We start from the raw sequence: 16,107 nt of genomic DNA, 5'->3' as shown, positions 1-16,107 counted from the left end.
GGATGGTAGGAAGGCGGGCGGGAAGGCAGGCAGGTAGGTAGGTGGGCAGGCGGGAAGGCAGGCGGGCGGGAAGGCAGGCAGGTAGGTAGGTAGGCGGGAAGGCAGGCAGGTAGGTAGGAAAGCAGGCAGGTAGGAGGTAGGTAGGCAGGCAGGCAGGCAGGTAGGATGGTAGGAAGGCAGGCAGGCAGGTAGGTGGGCAGGAAGGCAGGTAGGCAGGTAGGCAGGCAGGCAGGCAGGTAGGAAGGCAGGCAGGTAGGAAGGCAGGCAGGTAGGAAGGCAGGCAGGTAGGATGGTAGGCAGGTAGGATGGTAGGCAGGCAGGCAGCTCGGTCCCACAATAGTTTGTGCTCTAGCTAACTCCATTGCTGTCATAGTGAAAACCAACACATGCTAACGAGGAGTTTGTCATAATAGCACAAACAGACTGTCACTCGGGCTATTCTGCAGGAGAGAGAGTTGTAGAGCGTTCCCAGGAAGCCCTGGAGGGGCTACTAGTCTGTGTGGTGCCACACCCCGTTAACATGAGATGACATGATGCATATCTATCATCAGACACATTTAGTCTCAATCTGTCATGTTTGACTGTAACATAGACTGTTATCAAACATCACTAACAGCCTCTCTCCTTCTGTTCTCTCTCCTTCTGTTCTCTCTCATTCTGTTCTCTCTCCTTCTGTTCTCTCTCTGTTCTCTCTCCTTCTGTTCTCTCTCCTTCTGTTCTCTCTCATTCTGTTCTCTCTCATTCTGTTCTCTCTCATTCTGTTCTCTCTCATTCTGTTCTCTCTCCTTCTGTTCTCTCTCCTTCTGTTCTCTCTCCTTCTGTTCTCTCTCATTCAGGACTACTTCTTTCCAAAGTACTTAGGTAAGTTTGGTTCCTGTTCCCCACCTCTTCAGCGTTGGGTGAGACTGTTATTACTTGATTAGGATATCAGCATCTCTTGTATGGTGTTTAACTATCCTCTCTCTGCCCTGTCTCGCTCTCTCTCTGCCCTGTCTCGCTCTCTCTCTGCCCTGTCTCGCTCTCTCTGTGCCCTGTCTCGCTCTCTCTGTGCCCTGTCTCGCTCTCTCTGTGCCCTGTCTCGCTCTCTCTGTGCCCTGTCTCGCTCTCTCTGTGCCCTGTCTCGCTCTCTCTGTGCCCTGTCTCGCTCTCTCTGTGCCCTGTCTCGCTCTCTCTGTGCCCTGTCTCGCTCTCTCTGTGCCCTGTCTCGCTCTCTCTGTGCCCTGTCTCGCTCGCTCTGTGCCCTGTCTCGCTCGCTCTGTGCCCTGTCTCGCTCGCTCTGTGCCCTGTCTCGCTCTGTGCCCTGTCTCGCTCGCTCTGTGCCCTGTCTCGCTCGCTCTGTGCCCTGTCTCGCTCACTCTCTGCCCTGTCTCACTCTCTGCCCTGTCTCTCTGATTAGCGTGCATGGAGAAGTTTGGGGACACGGACAAGAAGAAACAAGACCTGATCACCTGTGTTCACAGTGAGTTCCTCGTCTGTCTGTCCTCCTGACTAGGGCTGCAGACAGACAAACTGACTCACGTACAGTAGATATGAGCATGTAGCTCCTCTCTCTACTCTACTTTTATTTCACACCTCTTTCTACCATACTCTCATTCAACCTCTCTCCCCTCTCATTCCCTCTTTCTCTCCCCTCTCATTCCCTCTTTCTCTCCCCTCTCATTCCCTCTTTCTCTCCCCTCTCATTCCCTCTTTCTCTCCCCTCTCATTCCCTCTTTCTCTCACAGTGAGCACACAGTTCCTTCTGTTGGGCAGGGCAGGCTGCACTGCACTGCACTGCACCACCTCACTACTGCAGAACACTGAGAGAAAGTTAACTGATTTAAGGTGAAGATAAGAGGAGGAATGTCTCTTCATGTCTATGGGTCAGTGTCTACTGGGCGTCAGCCAGCATGACGCGGCGAACCTGCTGCTGTGACTTTGAGAGGGAGAGAGAGGGAGGGAGAGGGAGAGAGAGGGAGGGAGAGATGCGTGTGGAACTCTGCAGTAGTAACCAAGTGTGCGTGACACACCTCCTTTCAGCATCACGCACTCCGTGACTGCAGATCTGAGATCAGTGACGTGAGCAAGCTGTGACGCCAGTGAGGGTGGGGGGGGGGGTGAAGTATTCTGCTGCATCAGGGCTGCTGAGTCCAGGAATGAGTGGGCCTGCCCATCCTGTCTGCTGATTGGTTGTTGGAACTCTAGTCAGTCAGCCAGGGAGTTGATATGACTCAGCAGTGCGTCCAGGACAGAGAGATTCCCCCCTTCAGCACACAGTCAGCAGGAATGGAAGGAGAAAGAACTGCAGGAACTACTAGTTTATATATAACACTCCTAGATTAATAGATAAAGAAGGGGGGGGGACTGGAGGGGGAGAGAGCGAGAGACTGGAGGGGGAGAGAGCGAGAGACTGGAGGGGGAGAGAGCGAGAGACTGGAGGGGGAGAGCGAGAGACTGGAGGGGGAGAGAGCGAGAGACTGGAGGGGGGCGATAGACTGGAGGGGGCGATAGACTGGAGGGGGAGAGCGATAGACTGGTAGGGGAGAGCGATAGACTGGAGGGGGAGAGCGATAGACTGGAGGGGGAGAGCGATAGACTGGAGGGGGAGAGCGATAGACTGGAGGGGAGTCTCGAGAGACTGAGGAGGGATAGAGAGAGAGAGACTGGAGGGGGAGAGAGACTGGAGGGGAGAGAGACTGGAGGGGGAGAGAGAGCGAGAGACTGGAGGGGAGAGAGAGAGAGGGGGAGAGAGAGAGCGAGAGACTGGGGGGAGAGAGACTGGAGGGGAGAGAGACTGGAGGGGAGAGAGACTGGAGGGGGAGAGAGAGACTGGAGGGGAGAGAGAGACTGGAGGGGGAGAGAGAGAGAGGAGGGGGAGAGAGAGAGACTGGAGGGGCAGAGAGCGAGAGACTGGAGGGGCAGAGAGCGAGAGACTGGAGGGGCAGAGAGCGAGAGACTGGAGGGGCAGAGAGCGAGAGACTGGAGGGGGAGAGAGCGAGAGACGGGACGGGGGGGGAGAGAGCGAGAGACGGGACGGGAGGGGAGAGAGCGAGAGACGGGACGGGAGGGGAGAGAGCGAGAGACGGGACGGGAGGGAGAGAGCGAGAGACGGGACGGGAGGGAGAGAGCGAGAGACGGAGGGAGAGACGGGAGGGGAGAGACGGAGAGACGGGAGGAGAGACGGAGAGACGGGAGGGGAGAGACGGAGAGACGAGGAGGGGAGAGAGCGAGAGACGGGACGGGAGGGGCAGAGAGCAGGACGGGAAGGAGGGGAGAGAGCTGCAGAGACGGGACGGGAGGGGAGAGACACGGGAGAGAAAGAGACGGGACGGGGGGAGAGACGGGACGGGAGGGGGGAGAGAGCGATAGACGGGAGGAGGGGAGAGAGCGAGAGACGGGACGGGAGGGGAGAGAGCGAGAGACGGACGGAAGGGGAGAGAGCGAGAGACGGGAGGGGAGACGGAGAGACGGGACGGGAGGGGAGAGAGCGAGAGACGGGACGGGAGGGGGAGAGAGCGAGAGACGGGACGGGAGGGAGAGAGCGAGAGACGGGAGGGGAGAGAGAGCGAGAGACGGGAGGGGAGAGAGCGAGAGACGGGACTGGAGGGAGCAGAGACTGGGACAGGGGAGGGAGCGAGGGACGGGAGGGGAGCGAGAGACGGGACGGGAGGAGCGAGAGACGGGAGGGGAGCGAGAGACGGGACGGGAGGGGAGAGAGAGAGGGACGGGAGGGGAGAGAGAGACTGGACGGGAGAGAGAGAGACGGGGGGAGGGGAGAGAGAGCGAGAGACGGGAGGGGAGAGAGCGAGAGACAGGGAGGGAGGAGAGAGAGCGAGAGACGAGCGGGAGGGGAGAGACGGGAGGGGGCGAGAGCGAGAGACGGGAGGGAGAGAGCGAGAGAGGGAGGGAGAGAGCGAGAGAGAGGGAGGGGGAGAGAGCGAGAGAGGGGGGGGAGAGAGAGCGAGAGACGAGACTGGAGGGGAGAGAGAGCGAGAGACGAGACGGAGGGGAGAGAGAGACGAGAGAGCGAGAGACGGAGGGAGAGAGCGAAAGACGGAGGGGGAGAGAGCGAGAGACGGGAGGGGAGAGAGAGCGAGAGACGGAGGGGAGAGAGGGCGAGAGACGGGAGGGGGAGAGAGCGAGAGACGGGAGGGGGAGAGGGCGAGAGACGGGAGGGGGAGAGAGCGAGAGACTGGAGGGGGAGAGAGCGAGAGACGGGGAGGGGGAGAGAGCGAGAGACGGGAGGGGGAGAGAGCGAGAGACGGGAGGGGGAGAGAGCGAGAGACGGGAGGGGGAGAGACGGGAGAGACGGGAGAGGGAGAGACGGAGAGAGCGGAGGGAGACGAGGGGGTGGAGATGGGGGAGAGCAGGGAGACGGGGGGGAGAGCGAGAGACAGTGTGGGGGGAGAGCGAGAGACAGTGTGGGGAGCGAGAGACGGTGAGAGAGCGAGAGACGGTGTGGGGGAGAGCGAGAGAGACTGTGTGGGGGAGAGACAGTGTGGGGGAGAGAGAGAGAGAGAGAGACAGTGTGGGGGAGAGCGAGAGACAGTGTGGGGGGAGAGCGAGAGACAGTGTGGGGGAGAGCGAGAGACAGTGTGGGGGAGGAGAGCGAGAGACCGTGTGGGGGAGAGAGAGAGACAGTGTGGGGGAGAGCGAGAGACAGTGTGGGGAGAGCAGAGACAGTGTGGGGGAGAGCGAGAGACAGTGTGGGGGAGAGCGAGAGACAGTGTGGGGAGAGCTGAGACAGTGTGGGGAGGAGAGCGAGAGACAGTGTGGGGAGGAGAGCGAGAGACAGTGTGGGGGAGAGCGAGAGACAGTGTGGGGGGAGGAGAGCGAGAGACAGTGTGGGGGGAGAGAGAGAGAGACAGTGTGGGGGGGGAGAGAGAGAGACAGTGTGGGGGGAGGAGAGCGAGAGACAGTGTGGGGGGAGGAGAGCGAGAGACAGTGTGGGGGGAGGAGAGCGAGAGACAGTGTGGGGGAGAGAGAGAGACAGTGTGGGGAGAGAGAGAGAGACAGTGTGGGGGGAGGAGAGCGAGAGACAGTGTGGGGAGAGAGAGAGAGAGAGAGACAGTGTGGGGGGAGAGAGAGAGAGACAGTGTGGGGGGAGAGAGAGAGACAGTGTGGGGGGAGAGCGAGAGACAGTGGACTCAGATCCTGGGAGGGGAAAATAACTATTCAACGGCATCACAGCATTTTAGTCTGTCACAGATGGCACCCTATTCCCTATGTAGTGCACTGCTTTAGATCAGAGCCCTATTCCCTATGTAGTGCACTGCTTTAGATCAGAGCCCTATTCCCTATGTAGTGCACTGCTTTAGATCAGAGCCCTATTCCCTATGTAGTGCACTGCTTTAGATCAGAGCCCTATTCCCTATGTAGTGCACTGCTTTAGATCAGAGCCCTATTCCCTATATAGTGCACTGCTTTAGATCAGAGCCCTATTCCCATGTAGTGCACTGCTTTAGGTCAGAGCCCTATTCCCTATATAGTGCACTGCTTTAGATCAGAGCCCTATTCCTATGTAGTGCACTGCTTTAGATCAGAGCCCTATTCCTATGTAGTGCACTGCTTTAGATCAGAGCCCTATTCTATGTAGTGCACTGCTTTAGATCAGAGCCCTATTCCCTATATAGTGCACTGCTTTAGATCAGAGCCCTATTCCCTATGTAGTGCACTGCTTTAGATCAGAGCCCTATTCCCTATGTAGTGCACTGCTTTAGATCAGAGCCCTATTCCACATAGTGCACTGCTTTAGATCAGAGCCCTATTCCTATGTAGTGCACTGCTTTAGATCAGAGCCCTATTCCCTATGTAGTACTGCTTTAGATCAGAGCCCTATTGAAATGTGACTGCTTTCAGAGTCAGAGCCCTATTCCCTATATAGTGCACTGCTTTAGATCAGAGCCCTATTCCCTATGTAGTGCACTGCTTTAGATCAGATCCCCCTATTCCCTTTAGATCAGAGCCCACTCAATTAGTATTTGCTTTAGATCAGAGCCCTATTCCCTATGTAGTGCACTGCTTTAGATCAGAGCCCTATTCCCTATATAGTGCACTGCTTTAGATCAGAGCCCTATTGGCCCCTATATAGTGCACTGCTTTAGATCAGAGCCCTATTCCTATATAGTGCACTGCTTTAGATCAGAGCCCTATTCCCTATGTAGTGAGGTCACTGCTTTAGATCAGAGCCCTATTCCTATATAGTGCACTGCTTTAGATCAGAGCCCTATTCCCTATATAGTGCACTGCTTTAGATCAGAGCCCTATTCCTATGTAGTGCACTGCTTTAGATCAGAGCCCTATTCCTATGTAGTGCACTGCTTTAGATCAGGGCCCTATTCCCTATGTAGTGCACTGCTTTAGATCAGAGCCCTATTCCCTATATAGTGCACTGCTTTAGATCAGGGCCCTATTCCCTATATAGTGCACTGCTTTAGATCAGGGCCCTATTCCCTATGTAGTGCACTGCTTTAGATCAGAGCCCTATTCCCTATATAGTGCACTGCTTTAGATCAGGGCCCTATTCCCTATATAGTGTACTGCTTTAGATCAGGGCCCTATTCCCTATGTAGTGCACTGCTTTAGATCAGAGCCCTATTCCCTATATAGTGCACTGCTTTAGATCAGAGCCCTATTCCCTATATAGTGCACTGCTTTAGATCAGAGCCCTATTCCCTATATAGTGCACTGCTTTTAGATCAGAGCCCTATTCCTATGTAGTGCACTTTTAGATCAGAGCCCTATTCCCTATGTAGTGCACTGCTTTCATCAGATCAGAGCCCTATTCCTATAAAGTGCACTGCTTTAGATCAGAGCCCTATTCCCTATGTAGTGCACTGCTTTAGATCAGAGCCCCCTATATAGTGCACTGCTTTAGATCAGAGCCCTATTCCTATATAGTGCACTGCTTTAGATCAGAGCCCTATTCCTATAAGTGCACTGCTTTAGATCAGAGCCCTATTCCCTATGTAGTGCACTGCTTTAGATCAGAGCCCTATTCCCTATATAGTGCACTTTTAGATCAGAGCCCTATTCCTATGTAGTGCACTGCTTTAGATCAGAGCCCTATTCCTATGTAGTGCACTGCTTTAGATCAGAGCCCTATTCCTAATGTATTGCACTGCTTTAATCAGAGCCCTATTCCTATATAGTGCACTGCTTTAGATCAGAGCCCTATTCCTATGTAACACTGCTTTAGATCAGAGCCCTATTCCTAGTGCACTGCTTTAGATCAGAGCCCTATTCCCTATATAGTGCACTGCTTTAGATCAGAGCCCTATTCCCTATGTAGTGCACTGCTTTAGATCAAGCCCTATTCCTATATAGTGCACTGCTTTAGATCAAGCCCTATTCACCTATATAGTGCACTGCTTTAGATCAGAGCCCTATTCCTATATAGTGCACTGACTTTAGATCAGAGCCCTATTCCCTAAAACAGTGCACTGCTTTAGATCAGAGCCCTATTCCCTATATAGTGCACTGCTTTAGATCAGAGCCCTATTCCCTATGTAGTGCACTGCTTTAGATCAGAGCCCTATTCACCTATGTAGTGCACTGCTTTAGATCAGAGCCCTATTCCATTATATAGTGCACTGCTTTAGATCAGAGCCTATTCCAGTGCACTGCTTTAGATCAGAGCCATATTCCCTATATAGTGCACTGCTTTAGATCAGAGCCCTATTCCCTATGAGTGCACTGCTTTAGATCAGAGCCCTATTCCCTATATAGTGCACTGCTTTAGATCAAGCCCTATGGGACCTATGTAGTGCACTGCTTTAGATCAGAGCCATATTCCCTATATAGTGCACTGCTTTAGATCAGAGCCCTATTTCCTATGTAGTGCACTGCTTTAGATCAGAGCCCTATTCCCTATATAGTGCACTGCTTTAGATCAGGGCCCTATTCCCTATGTAGTGTCTGCTTTAGATCAGAGCCCTATTCCCTATATAGTGCACTGCTTTAGATCAGAGCCCTATTCCTATATAGTGCACTGCTTTAGATCAGAGCCCTATTCCCTATATAGTGCACTGCTTTAGATCAGAGACTGCTTTAGATCAGAGCCCTATTCCCTAATAGTGCACTGCTTTAGATCAGAGCCCTATTCCCTATGTAGTGCACTGCTTTAGATCAGAGCCCTATTCCCTATGTAGTGCACTGCTAGATCAGAGCCCTATTCCCTATATAGTGCACTGCTTTAGATCAGAGCCCTATTCCCTATGTAGTGCACTGCTTTAGATCAGAGCCATATTCCCTATATAGTGCACTGCTTTAGATCAGAGCCCTATTCCCTGGTAGTGCACTGCTTTAGATCAGAGCCCTATTCCTATATAGTGCACTGCTTTAGATCAGGGCCCTATTCCCTATGTAGTGCACTGCTTTAGATCAGAGCCCTATTCCCCTATATAGTGCACTGCTTTAGATCAGGGCCCTATTCCCTATATACATTTACATTTAAGTCATTTAGCAGACGCTCTTATCCAGAGCGACTTACACATTGGTGCATACACCTTATGACATCCAGTGGAACAGCCACTTACAATAGTGCATCTAAATCTTTTTTCGGGAGGGGCTGAGAAGGATTACTTCAGAACCCTATCCTAGGTATTCCTTGAAGAGGTGGGGTTTCAGGTGTCTCCGGAAGGTGGTGATTGACTCCGCTGTCCTGGCGTCGTGAGGGAGTTTGTTCCACCATTGGGTATTTGGTAGCATTGCGAACAGTTTTGACTGGGCTGAGCGGGAACTGTACTTCCTCAGTGGTAGGGAGGCGAGCAGGCCAAGTGGATGAACGCAGTGCCCTTGTTTGGGTGTAGGGCCTGATCAGAGCCTGGAGGTACTGAGGTGCCGTTCCCCCTCACAGCTCCAGGCAAGCACCATGGTCTTGTAGCGGGTGAGCTTCAACTTTGTGATGGAGCGGATTCCAATACCTGATTTTAAGAACTTGGGAAGGTTGAACACCAGACGGGCTGGCGTTCTTGAGTTTAGGGTTTAATGGCACAGGCAGGGAGCCCAGCCTGACAGCGAGTTGCAGTAATCAAGACGGGAGATGATAAGTGCCTGGATTAGGATGACTGCACTTCCTGTGTGAGGCAGGGTCGTACTCTGCGGATGTTGTAAAGCATGAACCTACAGGAACGGGACACCGCCTTGATGTTAGTTGAGAACAGACATGGACCAGGATCACGCCAAGGTTCTTAGCGCTAAAACAGGACACAATGGAGTTGTCAGAGTTATGGACCAGATCATGGACCAACACAGTCCATTCCCCGGGAGTAAAGGAGCTTTGTCTTGCTGAGGTTCAGCTTGAGGTGGTGATCCGTCTTCCACACTGATATGTCTGCCAGACATATGCAGAGACCAGCCACCTGGTCATCTGGAAGGGGGAAAAAGAAGATTAATTATATGTAACAGTCAGCATAGCAATGATAGGAGAGACCTGTCTTGAGGTTATGACAGAGCCAAGTTACTTGGTGTAACGAGAATAGAGACCAGCCTAGAACAGAGCCCTGGGGGACACCAGTGGTAGATTTGCGTGAGTGAGGAGACAGATTCCGCCACGCCACCTGGTAAAGCGACCTGTCAGGTAGGACGCAATAACAGCGTAACAGGCTGAGAAACCACACTCGGAGAGGGTGGAGAGGAGGATCTGATGGTTCCAGTATCGAAGGCAGCCGACACTTCACAGGATGATAGCAACAGAGTTAGCTTTAGCAGTGCAAAGCACTCCGTGATACAGAGAACAAGTCTCAGTTGAATGACTAGTCTTGAAACCTGACATTTGGATCAAGAAGGTCAAGAGAGATAGCGGTACCAGCTGGCTAAGGAACACTTCAAGAGTTTTGGAGTAACAGAGAGAAGGGATACTGCCTGGCTAGTTGTTGACATCGGAGGGATCGAGTATATTTTTTCAGAATGGGTGCAACTCCCGCTCTCTGAACACAGGAACACTTCAGCGGTCAGTAATGAGCTGATGACCAGCCTGGCTGGGAACAGGTCACCGGAAATGGTCTGGAGTAACAGAGGAGGGATAGGGTCAAGCGGGCAGGTTAACAGAGCTATGGACCGGCCTGTCTAAAACACTTCAGATTTCATCTGGAGAGAGAGAGAAAGAGGTCAGAGCATATTAGGGCAGTGTGAGCAGAACCAGGGTGCTAAAAACTTCACATTATAAAGTAACAGATGGATGTCGTCAGACCTGGCTTATCAAAATGGTTGACAGTCATCTGTAACAGAGGGAGGACCAGGGGGGCTCAAAACACTCCCCAAGGTGGCAAAAGAGCTTCCTAGAGTTAGCCTGGCAAATGCTTGGAATTAGAATGGTAACAGTGGCTTTAGCAGCAGAGACAGAGGAAAACATGCACAAGGAGGGAGTGAAAGGATGCCAGGTCCGCAGCCTGGCTAAAACCTCCATTTATAGTAACAGGCTGCCCGGAGCCCTGTTCCAGCTGGCTAAAACACTTCACACGGATATAGTAACAGAGCCGGCCTGGAGGATAGGGGACAAAAGAGTCAAAGGATGCAGATAGGGAAGAGGAGGGTTGAGGAGGCAGAATCAGGAGATAGGTTGGAGAAAGTTTGAACAGAGGAAGAGATGATAGCTGGAAAACACTTCACATTATATAGTAACAGAGCGAATCCCTCCTGGGATGGCGCGAACCATGGTAGGGGCAGTGTGGGAAGTGTTGGAACAGAGCGATGTACCAAAAGGATAAAGGTACTGGTCAGACTTGGAGGGAGTTGCAATGAGGTTAGGCTAAAGAACAGCATTATAGTAAAGATGAGGTCATGCGACCTGCCTTGCTAAACAGGTTCAAATTAGGGTAGTCAAAAGAGGAGAGGAGCCTGGGAAAAGGAGGCAGAGAGGAATAGTAACAAAGCTAGACCAGGGGAGGTCAAACACTTTTGTTCCCAGAACTGTGAGAGGTGGACCAGCCTGGAAAACACTTATTATATAGCAACAGAGCTATTGATGAACCAGCCTGGAACCTGGAGGGCGATAAATTATAAGGATGTTAAGCTTGAAAGGGCTGGTAACTGTGACAGCATGGAATAGTAAAGGAGCGATAGACAGATGGGTAAGGGAGAAAGAGAAAAGACCACATTATATGGGAGAGATGAGCCTGGACCAGCCTGGCTAAAACACCACATTATATAGTAACAGAGCTATGGACCAGTGGCTAAAACACTTCACATTATATAGTAACAGAGCTATGCAGTGTTATCTGGCTAATCCACTTCCATTATATAGTAACAGAGGGACTGGACCAGCCTGGCTAAAACACTTCCTTATATAGTAACAGAGCTAGAGGCTACCAGCCTGGCTAAAACACTTCACATTATATAGTAACAGAGCTATGGACCAGCCTGGCTAAAACACTTCACATTATATAGTAACAGAGCTATGGTCCAGCCTGGGATAAACGGACACATAGTTGACAGGCTACAGCTAAAAGGCTTACGCTAATGCAAGAGCTGGAATGACAAGTGGACTAAAACACTTCACGAATGTTCAGTAACAGAGCTTGGACCAGCCTTGTAGCTAAAATCTTATTGACTAAAATTATTAAAAATATAGTAATAGTGCACAGCTTTAGATCAGAGCCCTATTCACATTATATAGTGCACTGCTTTAGATCAGAGCCCTATTCCCTAAACAGTGCACATTATTAGATCAGAGCCCTATGGACCAGCCTATATAAACACTGCTTTAGATCAGAGCCCTATTCCCTATATAGTACACTGCTTTAGATCAGAGCCCTATTCCCTATATAGTGCACTGCTTTAGATCAGAGCCTTTATCAATAGCCTGGCACAGGAGTCATTATAGTAACATAGCGCTATGTACCAACCTGGAACAGCCTGGCTAAGCACTTCACATAATATACAGTTGAAGTTGGAAGTTTACATACACCTTAGCCAAATATTTAAACTCAGTTTTCACAATTCCTGACATTGAATCCAAGTAAAAAGTCCCTGTCTTTGGTCAGTTAGGATCACCACTTTATTTTAAGAATGTGAAATGTCAGAATAATAGTAGAGTGATTTATTAAATATTTTATTTCTTTCATCACATCCCCAGTGGGTCAGAAGTTTACATACACTCAATTAGTATTTGGTAGCATTGACTTTAAATTGTTTAACTTGGGTCAAATGTTTTGGGTAGCCTGGCCAGAAGCTTCTCACAATAAGTTGGGTGAATTTTGGCCCATTCCTCCTGACAGAGCTGGTGTAACTGAGTCAGGTTTGTAGGCCTCCTTGCTCACACATGCTTTTTCAGTTCTGCCCAGAAATTTTCTATGGGGTTGAGGTCAGGGCTTTGTGATGGCCATTCCAATACCTCGATTTTGTTGTCTTTAAGCCATTTTGCCACAACTTTGGAAGTATGCTTGGGGTCATTGTCCATTTGGAAGACCCATTTGTGACCAAGCTTTAACTTCCTGACTGATGTCTTGAGATGTTGCTTCAATATACTGATGTAATTTTCCATCCTCATGATGCCGTCTATTTTGTGAAGTGCACCAGTCACTCCTGCAGCAAAGCACCCCCACGACATGATGCTGCCAGCCCCTTGCTTCACAGTTGGGATGGTGTTCTTCGGCTTGCAAGCCTCCCCTTTTTTCCTCCAAACATAACAATGGTCATTATGGCCAACCAGTTCTATTTTTGTTTCATCAGACCAGAGGACATTTCTCCAAAAGTACGACTTTTGTCCCCAAGTGCAGTTCCCTTCTCTCTCTTTTCCCCCTCTCTCCCTTTCCCAAGTGCAGTTAGCCAGGCTGGTCCAGGCTGGTACAGTGGGGAGAACAAGTATTTGATCCCCTGCTGATTTTGTACGTTTAAGAGTGTGCTCCTAAAAATCTCAGCTCTTTACCTGTATAAAAGACACCTGGGAGCCATAAATATTAGTGATTGAGAGGGGTCAAATACTTATTTCCCTCATTAAAATGCAAATCAATTTATAACATTTTTGACATGTGTTTTTCTGGATTTCTTTTGTTATTCTGTCTCTCACTGTTCAAATAAACACTACACATTAAAATTATAGACTGATCATTTCTTTGTCAGTGGGCTAAAAGTACAAAATCAGCAGTCCACAGAAGTATCAAATACTTTTACCCCTAACACTGACCAGCCTGGCTAAAACACTTCACATTATATAGTAACAGAGCTATGGACCAGCCTGGCTAAAACACTTCACATTATATAGTAACAGAGCTATGGACCAGCCTGGCTAAAACACTTCACATTATATAGTAACAGAGCTATGGACCAGCCTGGCTAAAACACTTCACATTATATAGTAACAGAGCTATGGACCAGCCTGGCTAAAACACTTCACATTATATAGTAACAGAGCTATGGACCAGCCTGGCTAAAACACTTCACATTATATAGTAACAGAGCTATGGACCAGCCTGGCTAAAACACTTCACATTATATAGTAACAGAGCTATGGACCAGCCTGGCTAAAACACTTCACATTATATAGTAACAGAGCTATGGACCAGCCTGGCTAAAACACTTCACATTATATAGTAACAGAGCTATGGACCAGCCTGGCTAAAACACTTCACATTATATAGTAACAGAGCTATGTACCAGGGTTTTGACAACACTTCACATTATATAGTAACAGAGCTATGGACCAGCCTGGCTAAAACACTTCACATTATATAGTAACAGAGCTATGGACCAGCCTGGCTAAAACACTTCACATTATATAGTAACAGAGCTATGGACCAGCCTGGCTAAAACACTTCACATTATATAGTAACAGAGCTATGGACCATGGACCAGCCTGGCTAAAACACTTCACATTATATAGTAACAGAGCTATGTACCAGCCTGGCTAAAACACTTCACATTATATAGTAAACATGGACCAGCTATGGACCAGCCTGGCTAAAACACTTCACATTATATAGTAACAGAGCTATGGACCAGCCTGGCTAAAACACTTCACATTATATAGTAACAGAGCTGTGGACCAGCCTGGCTAAAACACTTCACATTATATAGTAACAGAGCTATGGACCAGCCTGGACCAGCCTGGCTAAAACACTTCACATTATATAGTAACAGAGCTATGGACCAGCCTGGCTAAAACACTTCACATTATATAGTAACAGAGCTATGGACCAGCCTGGACCAGCCTGGCTAAAACACTTCACATTATATAGTAACAGAGCTATGGACCAGCCTGGCTAAAACACTTCACATTATATAGTAACAGAGCTATGGACCAGCCTGGCTAAAACACTTCACATTATATAGTAACAGAGCTATGCCTGGACCAGCCTGGCTAAAACACTTCTAAAACACTTCACATTATATAGTAACAGAGCTATGGACCAGCCTGGCTAAAACACTTCACATTATATAGTAACAGAGCTATGGACCAGCCTGGCTAAAACACTTCACATTATATAGTAACAGAGCTATGGACCAGCCTGGCTAAAACACTTCACATTATATAGTAACAGAGCTATGGACCAGCCTGGCTAAAACACTTCACATTATATAGTAACAGAGCTATGGACCAGCCTGGCTAAAACACTTCACATTATATAGTAACAGAGCTATGGACCAGCCTGGCTAAAACACTTCACATTATATAGTAACAGAGCTATGGACCAGCCTGGCTAAAACACTTCACATTATATAGTAACAGAGCTATGGACCAGCCTGGCTAAAACACTTCACATTATATAGTAACAGAGCTATGGACCAGCCTGGCTAAAACACTTCACATTATATAGTAACAGAGCTATGGACCAGCCTGGCTAAAACACTTCACATTATATAGTAACAGAGCTATGGACCAGCCTGGCTAAAACACTTCACATTATATAGTAACAGAGCTATGGACCAGCCCTGGCTAAAACACAGCCTGGCTAAAACACTTCACATTATATAGTAACAGAGCTGTGGACCAGCCTGGCTAAAACACTTCACATTATATAGTAACAGAGCTATGGACCAGCCTGGACCAGCCTGGCTAAAACACTTCACATTATATAGTAACAGAGCTGTGGACCAGCCTGGCTAAAACACTTCACATTATATAGTAACAGACCTTCACAATCAATGACTTGCTGTACTGTAGGATGTTATTTCCCTGACAGGATGACCTCTAATGCTCTCTTTCTTTCTCTCCCCTCCCCATCTCTCTCTCTCTCCCTCCCCCCTCTCTCCCTTTCCCTTCCCCCTCTCTCAGATATTCCAGACCAGTGCTCTCCGTCTCCCTGTAATCCTCGAGGTACGGTGCGCTGTGAGGACCAAAAGGGCGGCTTCCTCTGCCACTGCTTCACTGGCTGGACAGGAGTCCGTTGTGAGAAAGGTACTGTGACACGATCTACAGAAACTCAGTGGACTTGTTCCACGTTGCAGCCCACTGGCTGATCCACCAATCACCTGGCGTCAGAAATAACTACTCATTACTAGTTGGAGATCAGTCGGTCACAATTTACCCACAATCCCCGATGTGATGCTGAGGAATAGGACCAGTGTGTTGGGGACATAGTCTGGCCACATGGCCAGGGAGAAGGCTACTGTGTTATTGTTCGTCACACATACAAAGTGACAGAGGTGGGGACAGAGAGGATTTTCTACAGTGTCACACTGTCTCCAGCATGTGACAATGATCGGTACTGGGTGAGTCCTGTCTGACCTTGACTTGGATAGACAGTGATGAAGATGTCTAAATCCACACAGACACACACACACCGTCCCTGGAGTGCCACTGGGCTCTGTGTGAGTTGTCTGTATGTCTCTGGTGACCTGTCTCTACGGAGGGAGGGGGCTGGTGTCCTGTCTCTACGGAGGGAGGGGGCTGGTGTCCTGTCTCTACGGAGGGAGGGGGCTGGTGTCCTGTCTCTACGGAGGGAGGGGGCTGGTGTCCTGTCTCTACGGAGGGGGCTGGTGACCTGTCTCTACGGAGGGGGCTGGTGTCCTGTCTCTACGGAGGGAGGGGGCTGGTCTCTGGGGCTGGTGTCCTGTCTCTACGGAGGGGGGGGGAGGAGGGGGCTGGTGACCTGTCTCTACGGAGGGGGCTGGTGACCTGTCTCTACGGAGGGGGCTGGTGACCTGTCTCTACGGAGGGGGGGGCTGGTGTCCTGTCTCTACGGAGGG

At 50.0% G+C, this 16,107-nt stretch overlaps 1 protein-coding gene across 1 annotated transcript in view; it reads left to right on the top strand.

The window, feature by feature from the left end:
* Nucleotides 1–691: 691 nt before the first annotated feature.
* The window catches only part of gas6 (growth arrest-specific 6), a gene marked incomplete at its 5' end in the record, with an annotated part of 40,214 nt that continues 24,798 nt past the window's right edge, over nucleotides 692–16,107 (top strand). The window contains 3 exons of the mRNA XM_052500204.1: nucleotides 692–861; nucleotides 1,397–1,459; nucleotides 15,194–15,316. Coding sequence (XP_052356164.1) covers nucleotides 692–861; nucleotides 1,397–1,459; nucleotides 15,194–15,316 — 356 coding nt within the window. The remainder of the gene's footprint in view (nucleotides 862–1,396; nucleotides 1,460–15,193; nucleotides 15,317–16,107) is intronic.

This window comes from Oncorhynchus keta, chromosome 37 (assembly GCF_023373465.1).
Source record: "Oncorhynchus keta strain PuntledgeMale-10-30-2019 chromosome 37, Oket_V2, whole genome shotgun sequence".
Lineage (NCBI taxonomy): Eukaryota > Metazoa > Chordata > Actinopteri > Salmoniformes > Salmonidae > Oncorhynchus > Oncorhynchus keta.
The sequence above is the reverse complement of the archived record's forward strand: the minus strand, read 5'-3'. Positions and strand labels throughout refer to the sequence as shown.